The sequence below is a fragment of the Fundulus heteroclitus genome, chromosome 4 (genome assembly GCF_011125445.2).
Source record: "Fundulus heteroclitus isolate FHET01 chromosome 4, MU-UCD_Fhet_4.1, whole genome shotgun sequence".
In the NCBI taxonomy this organism is placed as follows: domain Eukaryota; kingdom Metazoa; phylum Chordata; class Actinopteri; order Cyprinodontiformes; family Fundulidae; genus Fundulus; species Fundulus heteroclitus.
Genome location: NC_046364.1, coordinates 16,952,097 through 16,966,853, shown reverse-complemented (window position 1 = coordinate 16,966,853; position 14,757 = coordinate 16,952,097). Strand labels below are relative to the sequence as shown.

General features: G+C 40.3%; 1 protein-coding gene across 1 annotated transcript in view; it reads left to right on the top strand.

Moving 5' to 3' along the window:
• The window catches only part of gramd2aa (GRAM domain containing 2Aa), a 46,368-nt gene that overhangs the window by 28,035 nt on the left and 3,576 nt on the right, over positions 1-14,757 (top strand). The window contains exons 5-11 of the mRNA XM_036135709.1: positions 701-1,034; positions 3,927-4,030; positions 4,595-4,693; positions 8,988-9,059; positions 9,145-9,201; positions 10,682-10,859; positions 14,562-14,655. Coding sequence (XP_035991602.1) covers positions 701-1,034; positions 3,927-4,030; positions 4,595-4,693; positions 8,988-9,059; positions 9,145-9,201; positions 10,682-10,859; positions 14,562-14,655 — 938 coding nt within the window. The remainder of the gene's footprint in view (positions 1-700; positions 1,035-3,926; positions 4,031-4,594; positions 4,694-8,987; positions 9,060-9,144; positions 9,202-10,681; positions 10,860-14,561; positions 14,656-14,757) is intronic.

Below are 14,757 nucleotides of genomic sequence, written 5' to 3'. Positions count from 1 at the left end.
AATTATCCAATTTCCACTAGAAATGAGTCAGCAAATTCTTCTAAATGAACGTTAACCGAGGGCTTCCCCCTCTGCAGTATCCTAACCCTCTGTGAGCATCGCTCTGAGGACAGGAGCTACCTCTGCCACGTGCTATAAATAGTGAAACGAGACCAGGAGCGATGCAGAACAACAGAGCGAGACAGTGATAGATGGGATACAGAGCAGGAAAGTTGTAGCAGAGACACTGAAGGCTGGAGGTGAGCTGGAGCCCTGCTAGAGGAACGAGATCTCTTGTGATTTCAGGGAGGAAAAAGTGATTTTTTATGTTTCGGTATTAGAGAAACTGACAGATAGCAGCAAAGCGAAGGAAGGGAAAGAAAGGACTTGAGAGTAGTGGGGCGGGTGTACCTGTGTGCTTTTGTAGCTCAGATGGATGAAGGACAGAGCGAGTGTGTGTGTGTGAAGGGAAGAGTGTAGTGGGAGGGAGTAGAGGTGTGTTTGAGACAGAAAAGGGGAGCCTTGTAGTTGAGAAAGAGCTCAGAGGCAGCAAAATGAGGCGCAGCTGCTGTTAGCCTGTCGCGTAGGTGTGTGTTTGTTTGTCTGTGTGCGTTTTTTTGTTTTTAGCCGCAGTAGAGCCAGATGTGTTTACCTTTTTTTGTACGTGCATGTTGAGCGGACGTAACCTCAGCCCAGCACTGACCAGCGACAGGGGGAACAGTGTGTCTCTTGCAGCGGCTTGCTCCAGGCCTTGGATGTGCGAGAGTGTGTGTGTGAGTACGGTGCCAACGTGCTGAGCCTGGTGCAGAGCTCGCGTCCTCTGTGGGAGAGGGTGGTGTCAGCGCCGAGCGGAGCCGGAGGGGCCGGCGGCGGCGGCGGCGGTGGCGGTGGGCACGTTGGAGTGGCTGGCGGGGCTGGCACTGTGCAGGCAGGCCGGTCCGCCAAGGAGCTGCTCATGACTCTACCCTGTCCCTCTGCACAGACTGTCAGCAAGTACAACTCGCAGTACCACAAACTGTTCCCATGCGTGCCCAAGGATGAGATCCTCATGAAAGGTACTTTTTCTGACGTCCGCTTTTCACCCTGCTTAAGTGGGTTAATGTGTATTTACAATGTGCTACGTATGTTAAGATTTTGAGTGTGTTAGTTGTATGAATAAGTCAATTTAGCTACAAATGTGGCCATCTAAGGAGAAGTTTGCATGTATAATAAAATAGTTCTGCAGCACTGCATAACATTCAGGTCAGCACCCGTTACAAACCATCGCAATGCAGTGAAAACATAATATGTTCGGGCATTTAATACCATAACGTCCACTTCTGAAAAATAAAGCTTCAGCTGTTAAAGAGCAAATGTTGCGACGACATATTAGACTCAGTTATAGGTAGAGACGCACCGATCAGAGATGTGTGGCCAGTTCCCAGTCTCCGATTTTGTAAAGCTCTGTCCTGCTGGTTTTACACCGCAAAAACGGAACTAAAAGTAAGTAACATTTTCGTAAAATTTGTGTCTTTATCCTTGATTTGAGCACGTAAATAAGATGATCTGCCAATAGAATAAGGTTTTTGCACTTAAAATAGGAACAATTTATCTCCATCATCTTATTTCAAGTGCAGTATGTCTAATTATCTTATTTTAGGGGTCAAAATACTCATTTCATTGGCAAATAGTCTTATTTCCCAGCTCAAATCTAGGACAAAAGCACTAATTTTAAGAACATTTGACTTATTTTTACATCAGTTTTTGCAGTGTAGCTTTCTGTTTTCAACAGGGTGTTTCCTACTGTCTGAACAAACTAAAACTTAACAGACTTTTTAACCATTCACTGACTGGCAATCCATCTGGGCCAGCTCAGCATACCATTGGTGGACTCCTATCAGCCGATTTCCTGGTGCATCTTATTCCAGCAGGACCAAATCTACACGTGAACCATCTTGAGTAGCGAGTTTGCTTGTTTGTAGCGCTGACAGAAAAAGGATTGTTGAGAGTTTTCTGATCTGGGCTTCTGCTGAGAAGTTGTGACCATCTCAGGTTAGCAGACAGACCTGTCTTTGCGTCTTCACTTTGACGAACGTTTTAAGACTGACAGCTGGTCAAGCAGGACAAGTTCAATCTGAAAGATCGGGATCAACGCAAACACTTTTGATCTAAACCTCCAAACCAATGTCACGTTAGGGTTTCATGGTTTTTGCTTTACAACCAAAAAGGTGGGATACTGTAACAAGGACCATCATGTTTGAAGACATACTGCAAAATAACGTACTTTGATATCATATTTGGGTTTGCCACAGGTTTTAATTTTTGAGCCATTAATGGCCTTTATTTAGCTCTATGCACTACCCACTCCTCCAACAGAGCTCTTATTTTTTACACTTCTGTAAAAGATAATTACTCCAATGTTGTGTCAAATTTTTCTTTGTTTGATGTAAAATAAGATTTATTTTATGCGAGAAACTGTCTACTGCAAATGTGGCAATGCTTCAATGGTTTATAAACAGCAGGATACTCAGATGAATCTGGGTGTATTTACCTGTGCACCTCATATATTTGGGCAGTTTCAGTCTAGTCCATATTTCCATTAACGTCAGGAAATGTTCCACTGCGGCAGCAGCGCTGCCACTGACACCTGTTACCTAAACAAGTTGTTTTTTTTATCTCATATTCTCAACATTTTTTATACAACACGCTTCTAACACAAAAATGACTCCAAATGGTGCAACCTGGACACCAACAACAAATCAAAAAGTTCTAATCATCATGGTTAAAATTCCTGTTTTTTCCTACTAATACAGCTAATTTAGGACAAAACAGCAGAAAATAAGCTTCACAATGATTAGTACTGGAAAACCATGAGGATGCTGCTCCTTATTTTGACACTACATAGATAAAAATCACCTGTCATGTTTAGGTAGGTCAACTCGCCTTGAGTCCTCAAATGCCATTTCCGTCTCGGTTCATAAACACTTCTATTAATATCCGTACATAGAGTGAGTAACTTGCTGTGTGTTTGTGAAGCGTTCACGATCAGCTTTGGTTTTTAAAACAGCTCAGCACCACTTTGTTGGGGAAAAACTTTTTACATTGCTATAAAAATGGCTTGTGTGTGGTTTCACTCCCCTCAATCATCTAAGGTGGAAGCACGTCCATTTTACTGCAAATGTTTTATCTTGCAATAATCCAACAATATACATCTAAACCCAAAGGGGGGAAAAAAAGTTTAGTTCCTGTTTTGGATAAAAAAAAAAGTAAATTTCTGTTTTGAAGTATAGCAAAAGTCAGCTAATTTGATGTTTTTGCACAGGCTCAATGTCCTTGATTTTAAAATACTGTAACTCCTTGTTTTTCTGACATTAATGTGTGATCCTGAAGTCATTTGACGTCTGTCAAGTTTCGTAGACATTCAGAGGGGACAGACGACGGAGAGAAAAAAAATCACTTTTACTCTGCATAAATAAATACATGAATAAATTGTTGCAACTCAATAACCTTTTCATTTCCTTTCACACATCTCTAAATATCCTAAATTCATGCATATAAATATTGAGCACATGACTCTGTGGCCAACCTTCCAACCCTCAGGAGGCGCCACTGTACAGTGTATCGGTCGGGTTATAAATAACGCGAGCATTACACTGCCATCTGCAAAGTGCAGTGAAAGAAAAATGAATCAGACGATTGTTAGCAAAACACAACCTTTAGTTTTTAGCTATTATTTTCTTGTATGAATGGATCATGATTATACACATGTCTGGTTGACCTGCATAAAAGCAGCTTGTAAACATGTAAAATATTAAAAGAAACCCAGTATTTAGTGAACTTTCATTTAGTTTGTAACTTCTTGGTCAATGCTTGGATGTTTCCTCTGTAAAAACTATAGGACACTGAATGCATGCTTGTCCTTTATCTTGTATGCACGGGTTAAGTGTCTGTGCTTCTTCTTTTGTCAGTGTACTCCTGTGCTCTTCTCAGAGACATCCTGCTGCAGGGTCGCCTCTACATCTCCAGAAACTGGCTGTGTTTCTATGCCAACCTCTTCGGCAAGGACATCAAGGTAGGGGACAGCCTAATGAACTCAGAGTGACTGGGAAACTTGAAGCGGGCGACATTTAAATTCACAGCCAGACAGATCTGATTGGACAGCATACAAATTACTTTGCTGAAAGTCAGTCAGGATTTAGGAGCCAACCAGAAGTTCTTCCGTCTTTTTTCCTCCACATGTAAATCTCTCTACTGTGACAATATGATTGGGGGAAAAAACAACAACTGTACACATGCTCAACCTTTAACTTTGACCAACTCTGAGATGTTTCTCTTTGATATTGGACTTTCTAGCTTTACCTTCATTTCCGTGAAACTGAAGCTCTCCTGATATTTCAGTGACAGTAAGCCACTTATTCCAGCTGCATTCCTCACATTCTGACTAAAATAATGCATGTTTTGTGTTCCCTGCTGGTTTTCTTTAGGGCCCATCGCTTTCTTTCTTTCTTTTTTTTTTTATCAAGGAGGGCTTTCACACTCCTGTTTTCTCAGTCTGGTGGTTCCAGAGCTCAAATCCAAGGCTTCGGCTTTCCTCAAAAGTTCGTCATGTTTTTTTTTTCTCTGTCCTCCTGCTCAGGTGGCCATCCCTGTCGTTTCTGTGAGGCTCGTGAAGAAGCACAAAACAGCCGGCCTGGTGCCCAACGGCTTGGCCATCACAACAGACACCAGCCAGAAGGTAGACGCTTCACACAGAGTCACAACAAATTGAAACTAACACTGGTTAGCACAATTTGGCTGTTTTTTTTTTTTCTTTACATTTTTTGCTGATAAGCAGTGACAGAAAAACATAAAAAAAACCTTACAGAGCTAAGGTTAGAAAAAGAGCCAAGACCCAGTTTGGTAGCAGAATAGATTCTTTTTTTTCCGTTTGCATAGGTGTTCAAAAGTACCTCTAAAGTCAACATCTTTGGCCTTATTTCAGCTTGATATAAGGCTATTTGTCAGGAACACGGTCGTTTTGACAGCAAGATTGGAGATACTCTTCTAAAAATATACAGTGCATCCTCTCATAAGGCTGCAGTAAAAAAACAAAAAACGCTTCAAACAGCTCCTTTGGCAGTCAAACCAATGTATTATGCAAGCGTTGCAGCTACAGTTTATTTGTTAATTATTCACATTTTTAGAATATTGTGCAGCTGGATAATTAATTCCAAAGAGCTGCGTAGCCTTCAGTTTTTGTTTTATAACTAAATAAATATTTTTATTGTGGTTTTGCTGTGCCAGAAAATGACCAGTTAACGTCATTCCTGTGAAGAATAAGCAATGAAGAAGAGAGGAAAGTCTGCAGCTGAAATCCCTCATAGAGAAGCTGCTGCAAAGTACACCAATAAGCCAAAGCAATATGTCCACTGACTGGTGCAGGCAATATCAATGATCATTTCCTTGTCATGGCACCGTAGTAGGCGGGATATATTAGCCAGCAAGTAAACATTTTAAATAGCAAGAACCAATACAGACACCACATCACACCTTCAGGAGTCTAGTGGGCTCCATTGGCTGAACGCTACAGAAACATTAAATGAAAAACTACTAGACTCAAAAACAACTTCTTTCCAGAAGCTGTGAGGGTTATCGCCCCCTGCTGAGAAGATTGTGGTCTGCAACAATCACTCTAATGCTAATGCCTATTTGCACGCTGTAATTTCTCAGTGAATGTCTGATTGCACAGCTCTGTGAAAGAAGCCTTAAAGGTACATAGTGCAAGTTTTGAAGGTAAATATTTACCTTATTTCCCAATTATGCCCTTACAACTGCCGCACGTGTGAAAGGAGTTATCCTATAGGCTCCGTTAATCAGTTCATGAGAGAACGTTTAGGGCTGAATCCATTGGGCGTGGGTGTGACGCGCTGCATGCGTCACACCCATGCAGCGCGTTTTTTTTTTTTTTTTTTTTTTTATGGTAGCTGATGTTGGTAACAACATCAGCTACCATAACTATGCAGACGACACACAGCTCTACATCACCATGTCACCAGGTGACTATGAACCAATTCAAGCACTGAGTAAATGCCTAGAAGAAATCAATGCATGGATGTGTCAAAATTTTCTTCAGTTGAACAAAAACAAAACAGAAGTAATAATATTTGGACCAATAGAGGAGAGATCAAAAGTTAGCACACAGCTTCAGTCGCTTCAGCTAAAAACCACTGATCAGGCTCGAAATCTGGGAGTAGTGATGGACTCAGACCTGAACCTCCAAAAGCATCTAAAGACAATTACAAGGTCAGCTTTCTACCACCTGAAGAACATTTCTAGGATTAAAGGACTGATGTCTCAGCAGGATCTGGAAAAACTAATCCATGCGTTTATTTTTAGTAGAATTGATTACTGCAACGGTGTCTTTACAGGTCTGCCTAAAAAGTGGATCAGACAGCTGCAGCTGATCCAGAACGCTGCTGCCCGCGTTCTCACTAAGACTAAGAAAGTAGAGCATATCACCCCAGTTCTAAAGTCCTTACACTGGCTCCCTGTATCTCAGAGAATAGACTTTAAAATACTTCTGTTAGTCTATAAATCTCTAAATGGCTTAGCACCTAAATACATCACAGACTTGTTATTAGCGTATAAACCCTCCAGACCACTCAGGTCTTCTGGCTCCAGCCTACTCTGCATACCTAGAACCAGAACTAAACAAGGAGAAGCAGCATTTAGTTCCTATGCTCCACTTATCTGGAACAAACTTCCAGAAAACTGTAAAAGTGCAGAAAGCCTGAGTTCCTTTAAATCAAGATTAAAAACACATTTGTTTAGAATTGCCTTTGAATGTTCAAGTTAAAATGTTTTCCTGGGCTCTCCTTCACCCGGCTACTTTGTTGCGTCTCTGCCGTAATCGCTGCATTAGCGAGAAAACACGGGCTAACTTCAATGTTTATAGCTTACTTACATCAGAAGCAGGTCTGAAGTGGGTAATCAGGAGGACTGGGACAATTACTGGTGGGCCGATCTGATATTTGGGCCGCAAGGGCTGTTGTTCCCTTTTTTCTTCTTTTTTTTTGTGGGGGGGGGGGGGCTGCTTTTCATTCATGAAACTGTAGAGTGGATCACGTATGGCACGCTGCTACCGCTGTCCATGCTTCCTCTGGCTACTCTTGACACAACCTGACGTAACACGTCAGTGCTCTCTGTCTACGGTGTTTGAGAGGTGGAGAGTAGAAAGAGTATGGGTGGTGTGGCGGCGAAAGCTAGAATTAAAGAGGAAAGCTCTGAAAACAGACGCTGCTAAATGTGCAAAAATTGGCAGCCGTTTCAATAAAATGAGCAAATTGAAATGTCAAACGAGGACGATGAAATAGGTAAGGAAAGATTTTCAACTTTGAGTGCAAACCACCGTGCAAGTAACATACCAGGTCATTGATTTTTGTAATGTTGTGGCGCGTACTGTAATGTTATATAGTTTAAACAAGCCATGAGCCCACATGTCCTGAGTGGGCAGGTAGGATTGCTGTTTACATGAATATTATAATGAATCTAATGAAGAGTGCCCTGAGACGTTAGATGTTTCAGCACTACATTCATGAAACTGACCTGAATTTATCACATGGCTTTGGAACAAGGGGTGATTTCATTTGTCCTGAGAATTATGACCATTTTCAAAATAGGGTGAGTGATATGGACTTAAAATTTTATCATAATATATTGTGGTAATGTGACAACGATAACAGTGATGATAAAAGAGTACTTACAGCTTCTTGCAGTCTTTTTCAATTAACTGTGTGGCTGTGACTGCTTGTGAATTATTGGCCGATAAGCACTAATACTGTCCTTAAGGACATTTAAACATGTAACATAAAACAAATTTAAAAATATGTTTCCTCAGGACCCTAGTAACATTAAAATGTGTGATTTTTTTTATCACCAAACCACACATAGTAACTGCATTTAATTAATTTTTTTTATTTATTGATTGATTAATTTATTAATTCTCTCAATAAACAAATAGTGAAGAAAATGGCAAAAATAATAATCCTGACAATACTGACAGTATTGTTTTTCAGACACCACTACTGGTAGCATATGTCAAGATAAATTCAAATTCTTATCACGATGAGGAATTTTTCAAGATAATTATACGATAAAGGTCCAACCAACCCTATTTTCAAAATGGTATTTAGTGTCAGAAGCAGAGCCAGTAGTGATGATGGGATCGCTCCTTTTCGTCTGGAAAAAAAACAGGTCAGCTATTATAACAGAGTCTAAATAAAAAAGCAGTTAAATATAACTGCTTTCTATACCCAAACAATATCAGAGACCCGTTATATATTTTTTATCATTAAAAGTACGATAGTAAATACACAAAGCCCACCAGTCAAAGGGAATAGGATGAAATATGAAACAAATTTGCATATTTGTTTAATAATAAGGCAATATTAGGTGGGCCGGTCTGAGGCATGAAACTCCAGTGCTGAAAATGAGTCCCACTCCGGCCCTGCTGGGAAGCCATTACGCTTTTAAACATAATACCTGTGCAGTCGCAGCGGCAGATGCTTTTCCTCTTCTCCCATAAAGGTGCACAACACTGGTGTTGTTTCAACTTCTCACCAGAGGGGGCAGATGTCTGCAAAAATCCTGAAACTTGTCCTCTGCTCCTTTAAGATTACTGCACAGAATTTACTTCAGGTATCATTAAAGGAGCATTGTGGGATTCTTTCATGCAACAATTAGTACTTTACATCGTATGCAAATGGGTTTATATCGGACTCTTTGGATTCGATCGGAGTCTTAACAGACCCTAAAGATTATTCCCATGTGTGGAAATATTATGTCTGTTGTGTGTGCATGTTATCTGTGTGCATCCTGAGCCGTGGTCTGTATCAAAGAGGGACTAATGCACTATTAGGCCAGGGTCATGTTATTTATGATCGGTGCATATTCATGAAATGTGCCCAAAGATGTTCTTGGATTTTTATAATGAAATGCATGATATCAACTAGGAGGTTCAAACTCCTGTTTCTCTTTTTTTTTTTCCTCAGTATGTTTTTGTCTCTCTGCTATCAAGAGACAGTGTGTACGATGTCCTTCGCAGAATCTGCACACACCTACAGGTCAGTGAATGCATTTGTTCACTAAGTCCCTGCACCGTGCAGCAGCATGTCCGATGAGGAGGTGACTGTGTTTCACTCTCTGCAGGTCAATGGGAAGAGCCTGAGCTTAAAGCAGTTCATGGAAGAGCCGGCCTTATCGCTGGTGAGTCAAGAATCTCTGAAAGAGAGAAGCACTTTCATTAAACATCGCAAAACCGTCAAAGTCTGAAGATCAAAGACAGCATCAATGTGTTTTGTGAAGCACTGATCTATTCAGACCTGAAGGCTGACTTTACTCAGACGGGATCAATCGATCATTCTGCCGCAGCTTCAGCATCGCAGTGAATTATTCCCCGGGTCGGCAAGATGCTATCAGGGGCTTTCTAGAGTCACCTTGTGTATGTGTGCACTACAGGCTGCTCTGCGGCAGAACAGGCTTCTTTCCTGCTCCTTTATTTATTCCCAAAAATCAAAACAGTATTATGAATCTTTACAATAGTTTCATAGAGGTTAGGTCTAAAAAATGGGTAACACTTTATTTGAAGGGGTGTACATAAGACTGACATTACACTGTCATAAACATGATATAACACCTGTTATGAATATAAATGACTCCTTATGAATGTTTAGGACTGTTGTCATTAATTGTCATTCGGTAAATTATGACACTGTTTAAAATGTCTCTATTATGACAAGCCCTTAACTTAACCAAATCCCAAATCAAGCCCTTAATTTAACCTAATCCCAAACCAAGGCCTTAATTTAACCTAATCCCAAACCAAGGCCTCAATTTAACCTAATCCCAAACCAAGGCCTTAATTTACCCTAATCCCAAATCAAGCCCTTAATTTAACCTTGTCTCTGTTAATGTCAAGTTGTCATAACAAAGACATTTTAAACAATGTCAACTTTGCTTTGATATTGTCATAATTTACCGAATGACAATTAATGACAACAGTCCTAAACATTCATAAGGAGTCATTTATGTTCATGACAGGTGTTATGTCATGTTTATGACAGTGTAATGTCCGTCTTATGTACACCCCTTCAAATAAAGTGTAACCAAAAAAGGTTAAAAAAAAGAATGAGAGGAAGGAGTGGTGCCAGTACTTTCTTTTTTGTAATGAAAAATATTGACAAGGTGTGATATTTTCAACTGCATGGCAAGTTGAAAATCTATGTTTATGAGTTGCTTTGTTGGAATTGAATAGATGATGTACAATGACCATTAAAAAGTGAAAGTATTTAGATAAATGTTCACAAATGTGAAACCAGATTATTTTTTAATAGCTTACTTGTAGTGACTCTTTATTTTCCATTAGAGAGTAAAATATTCATACTGTAAAAACAATTAACATACTTTATTTATCACAAACCTAAGAACAGAAACAGCTTTTATTGAAATCCAGTGAATAGAAACGGTATAATTCCCTCTGATCAACCAGTATGCAATATAAATATAAACGTAAAAAGAAGTAAAATCATATCAGTAAAAAAGAAACAGATTTTTATTTTTTTTTAAGACCAACAGTAAATGATGTAAAAACACAGGGAGTTCTGATGATCAGACTTGTCCATTTAGAGACGTTGGGTCCAGGCTTTCTGTCTGTAATAAACATCCTCCTCTTTCTGCTGTGCCGCAGGATGAGTTCCCAACTCCGGATGAGTTCCCAGTAGTCGATGAGTTCCCCTCAGTGTTAAAATGGAGAAGGAAACCCTCTGTGGTGTCCGTGTCCTCCTCCCTTCCCGACCTCCTGGGGAGCTCCACCGGCGGCCTGGGAGCAGCAGACGCACCCTTCAAGACAGAGCCGCCTCTGGAAGGTGAGGAAATGTTGGTCATGATGCATACGGGGTATCTAAGTTCCCTGGAGAAGCTCAACACAGGTTGTTTTGTGGACATCCTTAGGTGTGTGCTGTCTCACATTACCACATACAGCTCCTTCCACAGTTATTTGTGCCACTGCTGTCTATACCTTGAACAACGGCCTTTAACGAATAGGGCCACACCACTGAGCTATATTATACACTGGAGTGCTAATAGCCGCTGTTAGAACGAGTCGCTTTGAAGCCACCAGCCGCCATATTGGTACTCCCTATTTTTCCCCAGTAACTAGGGAATATGTGCGCTACAGCATCGAATAACGAGGATTTTCTCATGTTCGGGGGTGGGGGGCTTAAAACTTTTAAAATGTCAAATGCCATATACTTTTATGTTATGTTCTAAAACTGTTAAGTACTGAGATGAGAAAGTCATGTGCTGAAATATTTTGCATTTTATTTATTTAATTATATATATAACATTTATAAATATATAAATAGCAATATACAACCATATATTTACATATATGTATACATATATATATACATATATACATATACACATACTTATATACACATATATGTATGTTTAATATGAATAACATGTAAAATATTTCAGCACCTAATTTCCTAGTAGTTGATAGTGTTAGTACATCCACTGACTGTAGAATTACCTGTGAAACGTTTTCACTCAGCCAGAAAACTGCTTGTTGTTGCAACCAAATCCTGTGGGGTTCTGTGAGAGTAGGGAGTAGCAAGATGGCGGCTAGTGACTTCAGTTTTTTGGCAAAATCAGCCCTACAGTGTATTATATAGCTCAGTGGGCCACACCGGGTTCGCTCCTGTAACATTTCACAAGGCTGGAGCATGCAGAGAGAGGGACATCTGAGCATCGCCCAGAGGGCTGGGTCCTTCCTGCAGCTCACCTCACATGGTTCCTGTAGGGTTTAAGTCTGGTCATTTTTGGTTCTCTGGAAGAGTCAGCTAGATTTGTGTTTAAAGTTTCCTGGCATCATGATGCCCTGCACGCTAAAAAAGTTCTCCCATCCTTTGGAAATGAAACAGACCCACAGCAGTGAGCATGCGGTGCCTGTCCAGGTACCCATCCTTTAAATCACGTCAGACCCACGTCTTGTTTAAAGCTGAAAGAAAGAAATAAAGAACCTGCAAAGACTGCTTTTTGATGCAGTTCTCCAAGATAAATGACCCTCTGAGATTTTTCCCCTCTCTTATCAGCCTGCTCACTGTTCGTGGGACCAGATGGACACACGGGTCCTCATCCAGCCTTGTGTCTCACTGAATAAATATTCTTGATATAAATGCTGCATTTTTTTTTTTTTTTCAGTGCAAGATCAAGCTGCGGCAATAAAAGTGTGTGGTTGTATGTGTGTGTGTGTGTGTGTGTGTGTATGTGTGTATAAAGAAATATTTCCCAAAGAGGACATCATTTATGGATAACTAGAATTTAAAAGCCTGGTTAACCTGTTGGCCCTGTGTTCCCCCTGTGTGGATCTTTTTTTTTTTTAAAGAACCGATTTGGACGTTCTGATTTCTTTTTTTTCACACTTTGAAGGAAAATTCTCACATTAATCCCGTTGCAATTAAAGGCAAGTTAATGAATTATTCTATCAGTATAGATTAGACACTGATAATGTGTTACGTGGCATAAATTAAGCCACTAACACGTGTTTGTTTGAGTATTCATTAAATGTTCAATTAGTTTGTTTCTCGGCATGAATTCACTTAATATATTAATCAGTCAAACATTGCCCTCCATTTGTGTTTGATTGTGTTGTTTTGTGCCCCCATGAAAACACCCTGGCCTCCCTGGTAAGTTTGTCCTGGAACGGCCACATGATGTAAGATTTGTGAGCTGCTGCCAGGCATAGTAACGATGCTCAAATGAAGCCCTTCAGGTGATGAAGAGTTTTACAACAGCAGCGTCACTGAATGAAACCCACGCTCTGCAGCACATACACGGTGCTGATGGTTTACCTGATTCTCCATGCTGCTTTTGCATTGTTGTCCTTTTATTGTTGTGAAAGTGAGAGCAAACAAATAATCTCCTGTTGGACTTTTCTCTTACGCAACGAGACATTAGGCTCCACACGGAGATTAGATCACGTGGTGGCTTGTATTAAAAAGCTTTGTGCCCGTGCAGATTTAGCTGAGATTAAAACAACAAAATAAACATGTCTGCCATGGAGCGGGTTATACCCACAGGAAACCTCTAGATAGATCAAGGTTCTGGTGCTCTGAGTAACATATTGGATGCTTCACAGCCCTGTGCCTATTAGGAACGCGTCGGGTGGGTTTCAAAGAGTCTTCTTCCGATCCGGACTTCAAATCCGATATGGCAGCCACACATCTAAAAACTAGCGAGTGTTGCGGTGATAAACTGCACCAACAGGTCCATTAATTCAGTTTTTATCGTAGCGCACAGCCTCTTGAGCATGTTGCTGCAGGGTGTGGTGGTGTGAAATGCAGATAGACAGCTGGTCAGGAGGTACCGCAGCACACAGGGTCATGGAATATGCTGCCTTTGTTACCAGCTGCAAGTCACAGGAAGGATTTATTCACATTTATTCTGGTAAATCTATAGAAAATACCCAAAATAACACAGTCTGACACAAATAACTTAGGATTTTGCACCAGGAAATTTGTTTTTAAAAACCTAATGGCTGAAAACCTTGGATAAGGTAAACAACTAACCCAAGAAAGTTAGATTATTCAGGTCCTGTGGGGTCTTTGCTGGATTTTCTCACCTCTTTCCTGAAGACGTGACATTCAGACACTGTTCATCTGCTCTACATGTATTTTCAAGACCTGAAACTTCTTTTATCGACCATTTGTGAGCTTTTCTAACTGAAAGTTGTCAAAAGAAGAACTGAAAGACCAACAGAGTGTGAGAAGAACTATTGATCACAAGCCTTTCAAAGGATTAGAAGAAGGTCTGCCTGCTTAAAAAAAAAAAAACCTTAAGCAAACCTTAATACTCTCACACCTTATATGTATCCAATAAATGGCACACTGTATGTTTTTTTTAAACATAACTTTTTTTTGGATCAGTGTTTCTAACCTTTAGCCCTTTTACGTAAGAATTATGATGAACCCACTCTGGATTTGTACATTTATACATATTTTAAATAATCTTTGAGCAGACATGCATTGAAACAAGTTTTTTTTTTTTTTTAAAATGCACATTGCAAAGCGCTTTTCACATGTCCGCTCAGGTGGAAAATGTGCCTTTGGACTTGTATAGAAATATTTATCTGAGACATAAATTTCTACTTTATATAGAGGAAAATTCTAAAAAAAATAAAAAAATACAAAGTGGCCTCATGTTTGACCATTTCTAATAGCATTTGTTTCTCTGAACGTACATTTAGCTGCCAGTAGGTGGAAGCATATGGAACGACCCACTAAAGTCCAGATATTGTAAACTTTTGTGCAAATATTTTAAAAGCAAACAGCTTTTCGGTGACAGTCCGCTGTAGTGACGACTTAATGATTGTTTTTTTTTTCTTCCATGAAGCAAAGTTTTGTTCTGAGTTTGTTACAACCTCAAATCTTTAGACGTACCATCTGACAGTACACGGCTTTGTGAGAGAAGCCAGTACGGTGGAGCATAAGCGTTGACGTGGAACATGTAGCACAGTGGAGTAAGCTTAATGGTTTGTGTTTCAATGTGTCTGTGTGTTTTAGACAGAGGTCTGCAGACAGACAGAGGGCTTTTATCAGAGCCGGTGGCAGAGTTGGGCCAGATGGAGTACCAGCTGCTCAAGTTCTTCACCCTGCTGTGAGTGTACAAAGGGACACGCAGAAAGCACCAACACCACCTTCACCTCCTCCAACAGCTGACTCACAGCTCCACACACTCTGTGGGCATTAATGTGTCGAT